We start from the raw sequence: 15,466 nt of genomic DNA, 5'->3' as shown, positions 1-15,466 counted from the left end.
TATATCCAGCAAGACTATCAATCAAAATTGAAGGGGAAATCAGGAGCTTTGCAGATAAAAAAAGGCTCAAGGAGTTTATCACCACCAAACCAGCAATGCAAAAATTGCTAAAGGGAATACTGTAAAAAGAAGAAATAAACAGGTAAGAAGGAATATAGACACAAAAATAGATATGACCACAAACAAATACCTTTCAGTAATATCTTTAAATGTAAATGGACTAAATGCTCCAATCAAAAGATATCGAGTAGCTGAATGGATAAAAAAACACGACCCATATATATGCTGTCTACAAGAGACCCACCTCAGAACAAGAGACTCACACAGATTGAAAGTGAAGGGATGGAAAAATATCTTTCAGGCAAATGGAAATGAAAAAAAAGCTGGGGTAGCAATACTTATATCTGACAAAATAGACCTCAAAGTAAATGCCATAACAAGAGATAAAGAAGGCCACTTCATAATACTAAAGGGAGAAATCCAACAAGAAGAAATAATTCTGGTAAACATATACGCTCCCAATATAGGAGCACCCAAATACATAAAAAAACTCCTGGAAGATTTCAAGGGAGAGATTAATAGCAATACAATCATAGTAGGAGACTTTAATACCCCACTATCACCACTGGAAAAATCCTCTAAACAAAAAATCAGCAAAGAAACAGCAATCCTAAATGAATCACTAGACCAGATGGAATTAATTGAAATCTTGAGAACATTTCACCCCAAAGCCACAGAATATACATTCTTCTCAAGTGCACATGGGTCATTTTCAAAGATAGATCATATGCTGGGTCACAGGCAAAGTCTCTTCAAATTCAAGAAGATAGAAATTATATCAAGCGTCTTCTCAGATCACAGTGGCATAAAACTGTAAATCAACTACAATAAATACAATCCAAAGAAATCAAACACATGGAGACTAAACAGCATGCTATTAAACCATGACTGGGTCACCAGAGAGATCAAGGAAGAAATAAAAAACATCATGGCAACAAATGACAATGAAAACACAACAATCCAAAATCTATGGGACACAGCGAAAGCAGTCTTGAGAGGGAAGTTCATAGCTCTACAAGCCTATTGCAAAAAACAAGAAACAATGGTAATAAATTACTTAACCCTACAACTCAAAGAGCTAGAAAAAGAGCAGCAAGAAAAGCCCAGTGTAACCAGAAGGAAGGAAATAACAAAGATCAGAGCGGAGATAAATGACATAGAGACCAAAGAAACAATACAAAAGATCAACAAAACCAAGAGCTGGTTCTTTGAAAGGATAAACAAGATTGATGGACCTCTAGCCAGGCTCACCAAGAAGCAAAGAGAGAGGACCCAAATAAACCAAATCAGAAATGAAAGAGGTGAAATAACAACAGACCCCGCTGAGATACAAAGGATTGTTACAAAATACTACGAACAACTCTATTCCAACAAACTGGACAACCTGGAGGAAATGGACACATTCCTAGAAAAATATAACCTTCCAAAAATCAATCAAGAAGAATCTAAAGAGCTCAATAGGCCAATAACTATGGATGAAATTGAAGCAGTCATCAAAAAGCTTCCGGCAAACAAAAGCCCGAGGCCTGATGGCTTCACAGGAGAGTTTTACCAAACATTCAAGGAAGAACTAAAACCTATCCTCCTCAGACTATTCCAAAAAATTCAAGAGGAAGGAACACTTCCAAGCTCCTTCTATGAAGCCAGCATCACCCTAATACCAAAACCAGATAAAGACAACACAATGAAAGAGAATTACAGACCAATATCCCTCATGAACATAGATGCCAAAATCCTCAACAAAATTCTAGCAAATCGGCTCCAGCAGTACATCAGAAAGATCATACACCATGACCAAGTAGGATTTATCCCAGGAATGCAAGGATGGTACAATATCTGCAAATCAATAAACGTGATACATCACATAAACAAATTGAGAGATAAAAATCACATAGTCATATCAATTGATGCAGAAAAAGCATTTGACAAAATCCAACACCCTTTCTTGATAAAAACTCTCAACAAGGTGGGAATAGAAGGCTCATACCTCAACGTAATAAAAGCTATATATGATAAACCCACAGCAAACATCATACTCAATGGACAAAAACTAAAAACATTTCCCCTAAGAACAGGAACAAGATAGGGGTGCCCACTCTCACCACTCCTGTTTGACATAGTACTTGAAGTATTAGCCATTGCAATTAGACAAGAAGAAGAAATAAAAGGCATCCAAATTGGAAAAGAACAAGTAAAGCTGTCTTTATTTGCAGACAACATGATATTGTACATAAAAAATCCGAAAGACTCCATAAAAAAAAACTAATAGACTTAATAAATGAATTTGGCAATGTAGCAGGATACAAAATTAACGCCAAGAAATCTATGGCTTTTCTATACTCCAATAGTGAACTTACAGACAGAGAGACTAAAAAGGCAATTCCATTTACCATCGCACCAAAAAAATTAAGATACCTAGGAATAAACTTAACTAAGGAGGTAAAAGACCTATACACGGAAAACTACAGGACACTGAAAAAAGAGATAGAGGAAGACGTAAACAGATGGAAGAACATACCATGTTCATGGATTGGTAGAATCAACATCATTAAAATGCCCATACTACCCAAAGCAATCTATAGATTCAATGCACTCCCCATTAAAATACCAATGGCATATTTCACAGATCTTGAAAGAACTCTCCAAAAATTCATCTGGAATAAAAAAAAGACCCCGAATAGCCACAGCAATCCTGAGAAAGAAGAATAAAGTAGGAGGGATCTCAATACCAGATTTCAAGCTGTATTACAAAGCCACTGTTCTCAAAACAGCCTGGTACTGGCACAAGAACAGACATATAGATCAGTGGAACAGAATAGAGAATCCAGATATCGACCCAAACCACTATGCTCAATTAATATTTGACAAAGGAGGCATGAACATACAATGGAGTCAAGACAGTCTCTTCAATAAATGGTGTTGGGAAAATTGGACAGACACATGCAAAAAAAATGAAGCTTGATCACCAACTTACGCCATACACAAAAATAAACTCAAAATGGATACAGGACTTAAACATAAGACGGGAAACCATAAAAATACTAGAGCAATCCACAGGCAGCAAAATCTCAGACATATGCCAAAAGAAATTCTTCACTGACACTGCCCCTAGGGCAATGGAAGCTAAAGAGAAAATTAACAAATGGGACTACATCAAAATAAAAAGCTTTTTCACAGCAAAAGAAACCATCAACAAAACAACAAGAAGGCCTACTGCATGGGAGAACATATTTGCAAATGGCATCACTGATAAAGGTTTGATCTCCAACATCTACAGGCAGCTTATACAACTTAATAAAAGGAAGATAAATGATCCAATAAAAAAATGGGCAACAGACCTAAATAGAATCTTTTCAAAAGAAGACAGAAGGCCAAGAGACACATGAAAACATGCTCAACATCACTAATTATCCGAGAGATGCAAATCAAAACAACAATGCGGTACCATCTCACACCTGTCAGAATGGCTATCATCAACAAATCAACAAACGACAAGTGTTGGCGAGGATGCGGAGAAAAAGGAACCCTCGTGCACTGCTGGTGGGAATGCAGACTGGTGCAGCCACTGTGGAGAACAGTATGGAGTTTCCTCAAAAAACTGAAAAATGGAACTCCCATTTGACCCAGTAATCCCACTCCTGGGAATATATCTGAAGAAACTAGAAACACCAATCAGAAAGGATATATGCACCCCTATGTTCATAGCAGCACAATTCACCATAGCTAAGATTTGGAAACAGCCTAGGTGCCCGTCAGCAGATGACTGGATCAGAAAACTGTGGTACATCTACACAATGGAATACTAAGCTGCCATAAAAAAAGAAGGAATTCTCATCATTTGCAGCAACCTGGATGGAATTGGAGAACATTATGTTAAGTGAAATAAGCCAGTCAATGAAAGAAAAGTACCACATGATCTCACTCATTTATGGATAATAAAGAACATTATAAACTTGAACAAAAAGACAGATACAGAGACAGTAAAGCATCAAACAGACTGTCAAATTACAGGGGGAAAGTTAGGGAGAGGTGGGGGAGATAAGAGATCAATCAAAGGACTTGTATGCATGCATATAAGCATAACCAACGGATGCAAAACTCTGGGGGGTGAGGGCATATATGGGAGTGGGGTGGGGGTGGCAATGGTAAGATATGTACACATATAATACCTTAATAAAAAAAATTGAAAAAAAAAAAAAAGAAGCCAGATCAGCCAAGAGATCAAAACAAATGCATTAATGCAGGGAGAGTGTGATAAGGAGAGAGAAGAGAAACTAACTGGTCTCTAATTGGGGATTCTCTAAAAAATACCAGTTCATGATTCGCACAGAAGTGCACTACAGAGAGCTGGGAGAAAGAGGGAGGTGCCAGACTTCTCACATTTCTAAGCTACTAATGCTGGCAGACTTTCGGCAAACCACAGCTTCTCTCCCATTGCCTCTTCTAGCTGATTCTGCTCTTAAAGCCCCTTTATTGTATATGAGAAAGCTCAGGATACCTAGCCAGAGGGGAGTGGCCTTCCAGATACACCCACAGTCCAGGCTGGCCCCTGGAGACCCATTAGTAAAGTGAATGTGATCAGCCTCTAGAGAGGATCAAGCCTTCATCCGGCTGATGCATGTCCTCCTGGGGCCTTCCCACCAGGCTATGCCCTGGTGATGGTGGAAGAAAATCTTGGCCACCCTTAGAGCTCCAGGGAAGGGCAAGAGCATAAGCCTGTAAGTCCAGAAGCTTGGAGCTATTTTCTAATGCACTCATTGGAAGGCCTTGGGGGAGCTTCTCGTTCAGGGCCTCTGGACACGGAGCTTAGAAAATCATGGTCTTAAAAGTCACCTTAGGAAACCTGTAGTTAAATGCCCTCACTTTAAAGGTAGAAAAAGAAGCTAAGAAAGTATCCAAATGACTTGTCCCAGATAACAAAACAGTTGGGAACCTGAGTCTAGAATCTATGCCCTCTAGGGCCCTTCTACTGCATCATGCTGCCATCAGATGACTTCCTCTGACCTCTTTTATGTCCTGCCATGAACCTGGGTGTGAAGGGATTATGAAGTATATTCCTTGTAAAGGTCTCTAATTAATAATAAAATCAAGCTTTTATTGTGATATAGACAATAGATAATCAGAAAACAAGTGCTGAACAGGTCGGAGAAAATGGCAGCTGAATAGGCAGCAGTGTTGTGCACCTCCTCCTAGAGCCAGGCCAGAAAAGCAACTAAATCGGAGACCACCCACCCTGAATTAACAGATTAGACACAGCTGAGGAGAAAATTTTCGATAAGGAAGGGCAAACAACGCCTAGAAAATGCTGCTTGCCTGCCATAACTTGTGTGAAACCACTACCATGCCCCAGCAGTGAGTGGCGTAGTACCTCTCAACAGGCTCCCAGATGTCTGCAGGGAGCGTATGCAAACAGAGTGAGCTCCCTCACCAGGCCTCTTACCAGCTTGCTGGGACCCAGCGTCCTAGGGTCTGGCTTCAAGACCCCCAGTGAGTGCAAGCCAAGGGGGAACCCTGTGCCCCACCACCCCAGGCCCCAGAACCATGCTGCTGGCCTGACCTGGAGCCACCCAGAGCCCACTCTACCCCGAGCCCCAGGACCTGCTGTCGTAGCAACTCGGAGCAGCCCAGAGCACACTCCAGTCTTGACCACAGAGGAGCTCTGATTGTTCGACCCAGAGCAATCCATGCCCACTCCACCGCAGCCCCCGGGACAGTTCTTCCAGGGCCATCTGGAGCAACCCAGTGCTCACCTCACCCCAGGGTGACAGGGCAGGGCAGACTGAGCGACCCAGGGCAACACGCCCTACTCCACACTGAGGAGGGGCGAACCGGAGCAACCCAGCATGTGCCTCACTCTGAGCTACAAGAAAGCGGGGACTGTGTGACCCAGAGGAACCTGCACCCATGTCACCCTGAGCCCAGGGTCTTGCTTCTGGGCAACGTGGAGCAACCATCACGTGTCCCACTCAGGCCATAGAGGATCTCCGATAGTGTGACCCAGAGCAACCTGCACCTGCTTCTTCCCAGCCCCTGAGACAGTCCTGCAGGGGCTACCCGGAGCAACCTAGCACATGCCTCACTGAGCCATAAGAAAGTGCTGCCAGGTTGAACCGGAGCAAGCCGGTTTGCCAAGCCAAGGGTCACAGGAGCATGCCGCAAGTGCACTACCAGAGGGACCTAGGGTGTCACCCTGCCACAGGTGCTGGGGCCACACAGCGAATTGCATGCCAGAGGGCTCTGGGTCCTCACAGGGAGTCACACATCAGAGCAACTGTGCACGTGCTCTCCCCACCCCAAGCATCTGAAGCAGACAACTGAGGGACCAGATCTGTGGGAGAAGGGGATACAACTCAGAGCAGAGACAATAAAGGCATGCTACTCAAGACAGACCCAGCCTCTGGGCTAACGATTTCCAGACCATTTCCCTGATAGGGTCTTCAACCTCCCAAACCCCAAGCAGGGTGCCCAGGGCCAGAAAAAGACAGCAAAAATCAGGAGACAAAGAAACAACCCCAAGGAAAGAAAATGAGGGCTTGCCAGAAAAGGAAATAAATAAAACAGAGGCATGCAACATGTCAGAAAAAGAATTCAGAGTAAGGGTTATACAGTTCATAAATCGAATGGATGAGAAAATCAAGATGAAACCAAGAATGAGATATCTACAGTAAAAAAAAAAAAAACACTATGGAAATAGACTAGAAGAAGTGGAGGACCAAATTAGTGAGTTAGAAGATAGAGCAGAAAACACACCCAATCTGAACAGTAATTGGAGAAAAAAATTAGAAAGCAGGAGGTGAGCCTAAGGAAGCTTTGGGACAACATGAAATGAAGTAACATATGTATACTAGGGGTGCCAGAAGGACCAGAAAGGAGCAAGGATTAGAAAACCTATTTGAAGAAATAATGACAGAAAACTTCCTTGATTTGGGGAAGAAAAATGTCATACAAGCACAGAGTCCCAAGCAAGATGAACCCAAAAAGACCCACACCAAGACACGTCATAATTACAATGGCAAATGCTAATGACAAAGAGAGAATCTTAAAGGCTACAAGAGCGAGACAGAGGGTTACCTACAAAGGATCTCTCATTAGATTATCAAATGATTTCTCAAGAGAAACATATCAGGCCAAAAGGGAATGGAATGAAGTATACAAAGTGATGCAAAGCAAGGGACTGAATCCAAGAATACTCTATCCAGCAAGGCTATCAGTCAAAATTGAAGGGGAAATCAGGAGCTTCACAGACAAAAAAAAAAAAAAAAAAAAGGCTAAGGGAGTTTATCACTAACAAGCCAGCAATGCAAGAAATGCTAAAGGGACTGTTGTAAAAAGAAGAAACAGAAAGGGAAGAAGGAACACAGGTATAAAGAATAAAAATGTCTACAAACAAGTACCTATCAATAATAACCTTAAACATAAATGGACTAAATGCTCCAATCAAAAGACATAGAGTGGCTGAATGGATAAGAAAACATGACCCATATACATGCTGTCTACAAGAGACCCACCTCAGAACAAGGGACTCACAAAGACTGAAAATGAAGGGGTGGAAAAATATTTTCCAGGTAAATGGAAATGAAAAAAAAAAAAAAAAAAAAAGCAAGCTGGGGTAGCAATACTTACACCTGACAAAATAGACCTCAAAGTGAAGGCCATAACAAGAGATAAGGAAGGCCACTTTATAATACTAAAAGGATTGATACAACAAGAGTATATAACTCTGGTAAACATATATGCACCAAATACAGGAACACCCAAATACATTAAAAAAAACAAAACAACTTCTGGAAGCTATCAATGAAGGGATTCACAACAATACAATCAGAGTAGGGGACTTTAATACCCCATTGACATCACTGGATAAATCCTCTAGACAAAAAATCAGCAAAGAAAAAGCAATCCTAAATGACTCAAAGGTCAGATGGACTTAATCAACATCTTCAGAACATTTCACCCCAAAGCTACAGAATATACATTCTTCTCAAGTGCACATGGGACATTTTCAAAGCTAGACCACATATTGAGACACAGGCAAAATCTCTTCAAATTTAAGAAGATTGAAATCATATCAAGCATCTTCTCAGATCACAATGGCATAATATTAGAAATAAACTACAATAAAAACAATCTCAAAAATTCAAACACTTGGAGGCTAAATAGCATGTTATTAAACAATGATTGGGTTACTAAAGAGATCAAAGAAGAAATAAAAAACATCCTGGAAACAAATGACAATGAAAACACAACAATCCAAAATCTATGGGACACAGTAAAAGCAGTCCTGAGAGGGAAGTTCATAGCATTACAGGCCTTTCTAAAAAAAAAATAAAAAACAAGAAAAACTGGTAATAAATTATCTAACTCTACAACTTAAAGAATTAGAAAGAGAGCAACAAGAAAAGTCCAGAGTGAGCAGAAAGAAGGAAATAATAAAGATCAGAGCAGAAATAAATGACATAGAGATAAAAAAAATGAAACCAAGAGCTGGTTCTTTGAAAGGATAAACAAGATTGATGAAACTCTAGCCAGGGTCACCAAGAAGCAAAGAGAGAGGACCCAAATAAAATCAGGTATGAAAGAGGCAAAATAACAACAGACCCCACTGAAATACAAAGGATTGTTAAAAAAATACTATGAACAACTCTATTCCAACAAGCTGATCAACCTAGAAAAAAATGGATATATTCCTAGAAAAATACAACCTTCCAAAACTCAATGAGGAAGAATAAAAAAATCTCAACAGGCTGATAACTAAGGAGGAAATTGAAGCAGTACTCAAAAAACTTCCAGCAAACAAAAGCCCTGGGCCAGACAGCTTTAAAGGGGAGTTTTACAAAACATTCAAAGAAGAATTAAAACCTATCCTCCTCAGACTATTTCAAAAAATTCAAGAGGAAGGAACACTTCCAAGCTCTTTCTATGAAGCCAGCATTACCCTAATCCCAAAATAAGATAAAGATACTACAAAGAAAAAGAATTACAGGCCAATATCTCTGATGAACATAGATGCTAAAATCCTTAACAAAACTCTAGCAAATCAGCCCTGACTGGTTTGGTTCAGTGGATAGAGCATCGGCCTGCAAACTGAAGGGTCCCAGGTTTGATTCTGGTCAAGGGCATGTACCTTGGTTGCGGGCACATCCCCAGTAGGAGGTGTGCAGGAGACAGCTGATCGATGTTTCTCTCTCATTAATGTTTCTAACTCTCCCTCTCCCTTCCTCTCTGTAAAAATCAATAAAATCTATATAAAAAAACTCTAGCAAATAATATCCAGCATTACATTAGAAAGATCATACACCATGACCCAGTGGAATTTATTCTGGCGATGAAAGGACAGTACAATATCCACAAATCAATAAATGTGATACATCACATAAACAAATTGAGAGATAAAAATCAAATAATCATATCAATTGATGCAGAAAAAGCATTTGATAAAATCCAGTACCCTTTCTTGATAAAAAACTCTCAGCAAAGTGGGAATAGAGGGATCAACATAATAAAATCCTTATATGACAAACCTAGAGCCAACATCATACTCAATGGGCAAAAACTAAGCCCATATCCCTAAGAACAGGAACAAGACAGGGATGCCCACTTTCACCACTCCTGTTTGACATAGTACTGGACGTGCTAGACATAGCAATCAGACAAGAAGAAGAAATAAAAGGCATCCAAATTGGAAAAGAAGTAAAACTGTCATTATTTGAAGATGACATAATATTGTACATAGAAAACTCCATCAAAAAACTACTAGACTTAATAAATGAATTCAGCAATATAGCAAGATACAAAACTAACACCCAGAAATCTATGGCTTTTTTTATATACCAATAATGAACTCTCAGAAAGAGAAACAAAATAACAATCCCATTCACCATGGCACCAAAAAAATTAAGATACCTAGGAATAAACTTAACTAAGGAGGTAAAAGATTTGTACTCGGAAAACTACAGGATGTTGAAAAAGAGATAGAGGAAGACATAAATGGAAGAATATACTGTGTTCATGGATTAGTAGGATCAACATCATTAAAATTTCCATACTACCAAAAGCAATCTATAGATTTAATGCAATCCCCATTAAAATACCAACAGCATATTTCAGAGACCTAGAACAAACTCTCCAAAAATTAATCTGGAATAAAAAAAGACTCCGGATAGCTGCAGCAATCTTTAGAAAGAAGAACAAAGTTGGAGGGATCACAATACCAGATATCAAGCTGTATTACAAAGCCACTGTTCTCAAAACTGCCTGGTACTGGCACAAGAACAGACATATAGACCAATGGAACAGAACAGAGAACCCAGAAATCGACCCAAGCCATATTATTAGCAGAACTGGGTAACTTGCTTAATTTCTTAGGGTCTCAATTTCCTCCTCTGTAAAATGGGGGTGATGAAAGGAGCAAATGTAAAAAAATGAACACATATATGGGTGGGGATTGTGTTTCTAACATCTCCTCATCCCCACTTCCAATGTCAAACAGATAGACTCTATTTGTCATTCTCTCTTATTAATGCTGGGATTCAGAGGTGGTCCCCATGTCCGCTTGCTTAGCATCCTAGTCATAGCAATTAAAGGTAAACTCAAGTCTTTCTTCTCTCCCCCCTAATTGAGAGCTCCAATGGGAATGCGGAACAAAGGAACCAGTACTTACTCTGTAGATATCGGAAGGACGTGTGGGGCCCTAGGAGAGAATGGGGAAAAGTAGGTAAGTGGTCTCTCTCAGAACCCCAAATACACCTCAAACATAGATGTTATATTGTAACATATAGGGTGGGACAAAAGTACATTTACAGTTGTGAATACATGAAACAGAAAGTTTATTCTTGTATAAATACTTATTGATTATTGTATTACTTTCCATATGAATAACTGTAAATCTACTTTTGCCCCACCCTATATTACCATTTTTTATTGAGCCACCACTTGTAGATTGGCTGCTTGTGGTTATAGTTTAAATGTTTTAATTCTTAGTTCTGTGACCATTATAATTTCTAGTCTGAGCCTTCCACTTGCATTTAAAAGGTACATTCTTTACCATAATTAATAGTGTACCACACTGAAAACCTAGACAAAACTGGCAACTGGATGGAATCCCTGCTTTTTGCTCTCTCTTCAGTTATAATTGACTGTGAATTCGGTTTCTATGCAATACCAAATGGTCAGACGGTTTATCTGTTTTTCCTATGGAGTAATAATGAGATACAGAAATGAGCCCCAATGAATGGCCCTCAGATACCCTCTCCTACTGTGGGAGACTCACTAATAATAATAAGTAAGTCACCTACATGAAACTACTTTCTGTTAAAGGGAGAGAAGTGGGGAAGGTAGACGCAGTCAATATTTATTGGGCTTCCAGTATCTGCCAGGCAGCAAGCCCAGGTTCTCTTATTTCATTTAATCCCACTACAATCAGGAGAAGTAGGAATAACTATTCCAGTTTCACAACCAGCAAACAGAGACTTAATAACTTAACCAGGGTCTCATAGCTGGTGTTTATGTAGACATCTGTCCCCATGTGATAGAAAAAAAAGATGGTATTCAGCAACGGAATGATTTAAAGGACAGGATAGAAGAGAAATAACACAAGTACCTAATCTTCCAGTGCTGAAATAGAAAACGTGTCTTAAGCATGCCTTCAGATATACTGTGTAGCACTTACTCAGCAATTGTCAGGGAAATTGTAAAGTAACATACTAATTTAACAGAGCTCCCTCCCCCAGGCTTCTCCCAGGTTCTTCTCCTTGGATGGCTGAACCTGAGACCCTGCAGTTCTGCTTTCTCCTCCAGTCTCAGAAGCCGACTGAGAGGCAACACAGTGTTCTTTGAATAGAGGTATAGAAGAGTCAAAACTCCTCCAACTGACTAGCTGAGACAACTGAGCTCCTGAAGAGGGCGTGTTCCCTGCACTCTAACATGAGAGCATTTTCCTGCAGGACAGAGAGAGCCTGTGTAACCAAGAGCCACTATGAGAGTTCTATGATCCTTGACAGTTAAGCAAGGATGCAGACTCTCCATAGACATCAAACACAAAGGACTCTCTGTGGTAAATGGATCTTTAATACTTTACCATGTTTTAGATAAGTGGAAGGGTTCATTTTTAAATGAATTGTATATTACTATTTACTGTGTGTGTGTGTATATATATATATATAAAACCCTAATATGCAAATAGACCAAATGGCAGAACAACCAAACAACCGAACAGCTGGTCGCTATGACATGTGCTGACCACCAGGGGGTGCACATGGAACATGGTGGGCATCAGCAGCAGGCCGCAGAGCCTGGAACATGGCGAACATTGGCCGCAGTGGGATGGTGGAGCAGGTGAGCGGGAGCACCAGACCAAGGCAGGGTGCCAGTCACTGTCATTGGGGCAAGCCTCTGGTGGTTACTGAAAATTCTTTGCTCCTGTGTGCCATGGTCCTGCCCAGCACTTGCACCTGCTGCCAGTGCCAGCCCTGCTTGCACTGGCTGCCAGCACCTGGCGCCGGCCCTGATTGCTCGGCGCTGTCAGCAGGTGCAAGCGGCGGCTGCCAGCCCCAATCGTTCCTCAGGGATTCTCCACCTCCCCCTGCTCCTGAGGGGCAATTGGGGCAGCAGCTGCCACTCACACCAGCCCGCTCACACCTGCTGCTGGTGCTGGCCCCAATTGCTCTGCACCCTCAGCAGGCACGATTGAGGCCAGGGCCATCAGCAAATGGGAGCAGCAGTGGCGGGAGTGGGGCTACCGGCTGACAGGGGCCTGGAGGCTGCAAAGGGAGGGCCGGGTGGGGGCGTTGAGGATGGGCCGACACCCGCCCCTGTGCCCACTGCAGCCTCGTGACCCACAGTTCCTTTTAAGGTGCACGAATTCATGCACTGGGCCCCTATTAATAATATAATCATATGTTACTATTACAAATATTAGTAATCATATATTAATCATATATTACTGAATACTATATTAAGACCTGTTGTCTTAAAGCCAGGTGAAATCAATTATTAAACAATCACATTTAATAAATTCCCTTAGCTGAAATACTACCAAGACTCATATAGAACTATTTAATTATTATAAACATATTTATAACATATTAAATATCATAAAATAAATATAAACTATTATTAATTTATTTAAATATCAAAAATTTGTTCAACACCTGCTTGGGGCAGTTGATATGCTGAGATTCATAACTTGCTCACCTTCACTATTGTTTTAGGTGAAGGGGTTGTAATTCATTCTTTTCATTCTCATTAATATAACTGTCCAGTGAAACTGTAGCTTTTATGTTCTGAGGACAGTTATTGACTTGTTTGCATTTCCTTACTTAAGCCTATTCAATTCATTGGATGATAAGTCAATTGGGAGAAAATAAACAGATAGTGAAAAGACATTTATTTAGGGCCCATCAGAATAATTACCAATGTAAAGATAATAATTGTAAGTTTAAATGGTATTTTAAGTGATAGTGTCAATTTGCCAGTAGCTATCATAAAATGCAACATAAATGAATTTATCTTCAGTGTGATTTTTAATTTCAATTTTTACAATTCTTGTCATTGGAACTGCAACAGAATTTACTTTCCTTATGATTAATATAAATATATTAAGGAATTGTATACAACAACGTTTACCAAAGTTGACATTACTCAGCAAAAAGGCATGGAATAGAGTGGTTAGGAATATGGATTCTGGGCCCCCAAGTCTTCATGATGATACCATTCTCTTCCCCAAATGAAATTCCAGGACCCTTACCTTTACAAAGGTGAGATTTGGTTTCTTTTTTGATTTCAATATTGGGAAGGATTTAAAATTGCCTTTGTTTGGCTTTTTTGCATCCATTTTAGTCCTGTAGAGAGAGAGTAAAAAATAAATTGGCAGTAGGAGCAAAATGTAAGTAATGGCCCCCAAATGCAGAGATGCAAAGAATTAGTGGAAATGTAAATTAGTGCAGTCACTATAGAAAGCAGTATGTAATCTCCTAAAAAAATTGGAATAGAGTTACCATATGGTCTAGTAATGCCTCCTTGAATATTTACCTGAAAAATATTAAAACATTTATTCATTAAAATATATACACCACTATGTTCATTGCAGCATTATTTACAATTGCCAAGACAAGGGAAACAACCTAAGTGTCCATGACTAATGATTGGATAAAGAAGATGTGGTACATTTCTACAATGGAATCTTACACAGCCATACAATATGAGATATTGCCATTTGCAATAACGTGAATAAATCTTGAGATTATTGTGCTAAGTGAAATAAGTTAGACAGTGAAGGACACCAATTGTACAATTTTACTCATATGTGCAATATAAAACAAACTAGAAAAACAAACAAAATCAAACTCATTGATACAGACAACAGAATGGTGGTTACCAGAGGGGAAGGAGAGTAGACGGAGGATGAAGCGGGTAAAGGGGGTCAAACATATAGTAATGGAAGAAAAAGACTTCAAGGGGTGAGCATGCACTAGGGTACATAGATATCAAATTATAATCTTGTACACCTGAAAATTATAGAATGTTATTAACCAGTGACATTCCAATACATAAAAAAGATACTAATTTAAGAAAAAAAAGACTATATGCGTTTGAATTTTGCCCGCCATATGACTAGTTAACTCCACTTGAATCTCAGTTTACCCCTCTGTAAAATGCTTGGGGTACAACAATCACCACTGGGTTCTGGGCCCCCAAGTCTTTATGATGATACCATTCTCTTCCCCAAATGAAATTCCAGGATCCTTACCTTTACAAAGGTGAGATTTGTGTTTTTTGTTTTGTTTTTTTTCAATATTGGGAATGATGTCAAACTGCCTTTGCTTGGCTTTTTTTGCATCTATTTTAGTCCTGTAGAGGGAGAGTAAAAAAAATCAATTGGCAGTAGGAGCAAAATGTAACTAATGGCCCCCAAATGCAGAGGCGCAAAGAACATGGGGCAGGCTTGGAGGAGAAAGGGTGGCAGGCCTACAAGCAGTGGCTGAGTCTCTGCTGCTCCTTTTGTTTCCCTTCTGGCGACTGTGGAGGGGGGACTCTTACTGTAGCATTAGTCCTGTGCTCAGGGAGAGGGTGATAGGAGCCAGGGGAAGATGACTTACTGAGGTGGTGAGCAGCTAGGACACCAAGAGAAAGACCCATTTCCCCTAGTTAACTGCAAAGTAAACCATTCTTTTGTCACAAAAAACCTTTTGTTCTAAAATATAGATACAATAATGGTTACTTGGTAGCTTAATGCCTATAGAGAAAGGGTAAATAATTGGTAAAAATGCTGTCCCTGGATCTCTTTTGGCCACTTTGTACCTTCTTCATTCAGAGCACAGCTCTACAAATAAAGAACTCACTGCAATATGAAAAAATAACTCACATAAGCTTATGGAGTCTAGTTAAAGTGGTAATATATGTAAAAGGA

The 15,466-nt window shown here is 40.0% G+C and overlaps 1 protein-coding gene across 3 annotated transcripts in view; it reads right to left on the bottom strand.

The window, feature by feature from the left end:
• The window catches only part of DYRK4 (dual specificity tyrosine phosphorylation regulated kinase 4), a 50,361-nt gene extending 36,463 nt beyond the window's left edge, over positions 1-13,898 (bottom strand). For all 3 annotated transcript variants that reach the window (XM_054718788.1, XM_054718789.1, XM_054718790.1), the window contains exons 1-2: positions 13,805-13,898; positions 10,721-10,750 (exon numbers count right to left, since the gene is read on the bottom strand). In XM_054718788.1, coding sequence (XP_054574763.1) covers positions 10,721-10,750; positions 13,805-13,891 — 117 coding nt within the window. In that variant the 5' untranslated portion in view covers positions 13,892-13,898. The remainder of the gene's footprint in view (positions 1-10,720; positions 10,751-13,804) is intronic.
• Positions 13,899-15,466: the final 1,568 nt, after the last annotated feature.

The sequence above is a fragment of the Eptesicus fuscus genome, chromosome 7 (genome assembly GCF_027574615.1).
Source record: "Eptesicus fuscus isolate TK198812 chromosome 7, DD_ASM_mEF_20220401, whole genome shotgun sequence".
Taxonomy (NCBI): Eukaryota; Metazoa; Chordata; class Mammalia; order Chiroptera; family Vespertilionidae; genus Eptesicus; species Eptesicus fuscus.
The sequence above is the reverse complement of the archived record's forward strand: the minus strand, read 5'-3'. Positions and strand labels throughout refer to the sequence as shown.